This window comes from Puntigrus tetrazona, chromosome 2, assembly GCF_018831695.1.
Source record: "Puntigrus tetrazona isolate hp1 chromosome 2, ASM1883169v1, whole genome shotgun sequence".
Lineage (NCBI taxonomy): Eukaryota > Metazoa > Chordata > Actinopteri > Cypriniformes > Cyprinidae > Puntigrus > Puntigrus tetrazona.
The window spans coordinates 13,555,540-13,558,187 of NC_056700.1; the positions used below are offsets into that span (position 1 = coordinate 13,555,540).

The window sequence follows — 2,648 nt, forward strand, 5'->3', positions numbered from 1 at the left end:
TCCTATGTATCTAAATTATGAGACATTTAGCAGGGGAAAAAAAAAGCGATCTTTATAAATATTTAATCCGTGGCTCTGGCTTGATCCACCGGCGATACAAGCAGACTGATTTGTAGCTTTAATACAGACACAGAACGACGGCTGATCAAAGCACGGAGAGAATGTACGAAGATGAAAAGGATTTTGAGCGTAATGCCTGGCGTTACCGAGCTGGGCTTGCGTGGCGTCTGCCATCTGTATTAAGGCATTCTCTTTCTTGTTGAACAGGATCTTGACTCGGTGAACATCTCCGTACACTCCTGCCGGGATAAAAGTGAAATGTTAGACTCGAACAAAGCGCGAACGCTATTTACAGCAAAGAACACGCTATCCGCGGATCTCGGCGTTTTATTACTGAAGGCAGAGGGGGGCGGCAACTCCTCGCATCTTAAAGGAGATCGCTCACGCCGAGGTCGGTCTCTGATGTTGACTGTTATTAAATTGTAAGCGCAATAACAACGGCGCGCAATCGTGAGCGTGCATGGGAGAACTTCAGCATTCATACGGCGGGCCGCAATCTGCAAGTGATCTCCCGACTGTGTGTTTGTAAGGAAATGGCCTCATCGCTCAGCTTCGATCCTCCGCCGCCTTCATAAAAACAGCCGTGTGCGCATCTGATCCGGAGGAGTAATAAATTCGTCCTTACCGAATAAGATGAAGAGCCCGTGTGGTGATATGCTCTGCAAGAGATGGGACATTATCAGAAATCACTCAGTGCTGAAAGGTAGAAAAGAGAAATGAGTGTGTGTGTGTGTGTGTGTGTGTGTGTGTGTGAAGTGTGTGAAACGCGTCGAGGATGAACGCTGAATAAAGACGCTTGGATTAGCTCGTATGATGACCATTTTAAGGCACTGGTGTATTTAAGGTTTGGTCTCAGATTAGTCCACACACGAGCATTTTTAACCTCAAAAAAGCTGAAAAAAACATACGAAAAATAAGCATATATTTATACCAATATACGATAGGCACTTTTTATTTTTTTTATTTTACGCGAAACTGTTAAATAATATTATTAAAAATGTTTTTTTCAGCTGCAAATTAAACGAAAAGGCCTTTTGCAATTTATTCGGATGGAATCATTTTAAATTGTAATAATAATGACAATAATAATTATAATTCACAATTTTTACAGCATTTTTGATTAAATAATAAAATGCGGTCTTGGCGAGCAGAAGAGATATCCAAAAACTAATTATATTGCATATTTATTTCTGGATGATATTATCTAGATCTGCTGTCTAATCAGCATCAGCCATTTAAAATAATATTAGTGTCAGCATGTAAATAATAAGCAGAATTAACATTATTATTTCAAGTTATAATACTATTTATTGTTAGCATTAACTAACGTTAACAAACGCAACTTGTGATTTTAATAATGCATTAATAATTAGCGTGAACTAAGATGAATAAATGCTGTAGAAGTATTCATTCATAGCTCACGTTAGCTAAAGAATCTTACTGTAAAGTGTTACTGTAACTAGAAAAATATACATTTCTGCATTCCTTGTTTTCTTTTAACGGAACGTGATGTACTGATATGTCTAAGAGTGGAAGATTAATAAAAACAACAGAAGTGACAAACAGTATAAAAACGACTACACCTTTAAAATAAAGAGTTGAATACAGACCCTTACGGTATAATTGTAAGCCCCTCCCTACAGCTGTAATTAATCTTATGGCATATGAACGACGGGCTTGTGGTGAAAGGGCTCTCGGAGAGGGCTGGGGGTCGGGGGACTCACGTCGGGGTTGAGGTTGGAGACGAGGAGCACAGAGTGGATGGCGGTGGGGGCCATGCCGTGGATGGTCATCCGTCCCGTCATTGCTGAGGAAGGGATGGTGAGAGGTCCCAGAGCGCCAGGCATCGTCTGCATGGACAGACCTGAGCGGAGCGGAGCCCGGCCCCCGAGGAGGAGGAGAGGAGAGGAGAGGAGAGGAGAGGAGAGAGAGGGAGGGAACAAACAACACCAGGTCTTCTCGTAACAGCTTATTAAACCAATGTGTTCAGGCATGCTGGGTAAATGTAGCGTGAGTATGGTAACAGGTTTGAATAAAAGCAGCAGAGATCAAACAGAGGTTGTTTAATGTGGATAATGTGGGACGGAACTTTTTGCATACTTTTATTTGACTTGGACGTGGAGAAAATTCTGCTAAATATAAGTCCACTAAGGCCTACTAACTCTCAGAGTAGACTGTTAGGGAAGGTTTAGGGTTAGTAGAATAAATGAACATACACTTAGTTAACTGTTGTTAAGATATTAAGCAGACGGTCTACTAATACTCTAATGACTGCTAGTTGGCATCTAGTTACTAATTCACTTGCTGCTAGTACAATGTCTAAAGTGTTACCCATTATTTAATTCACATCTTGAGGTTGAATATTTTTTTAATATATATAACACACTGCTGTTTGAATGTTTGGGGTGTGTATTACGTACAAAAACATAATAATTTATTCAGCAAGGATGCATTCAGCTGACCAAAAGTGACCGTGAAGACATTATTTTTCTAATATGTCATTCCTATTGAAAAAAATATTTATTTTGACAAATGTTGGTTTCCACAGAAATATTTAACAGCACAACAGTTTTCAACTTAATAATAAT

General features: G+C 39.7%; 1 protein-coding gene across 1 annotated transcript in view; it reads right to left on the reverse strand.

Moving 5' to 3' along the window:
• LOC122328470 (polypyrimidine tract-binding protein 1-like) overlaps positions 1–2,648 on the reverse strand; it is a 10,593-nt gene that overhangs the window by 1,767 nt on the left and 6,178 nt on the right. Inside the window, 2 exon segments of the mRNA XM_043224176.1 lie at positions 207–299; positions 686–719. Of these exon segments, the coding sequence (XP_043080111.1) occupies positions 207–299; positions 686–719 (127 nt within the window).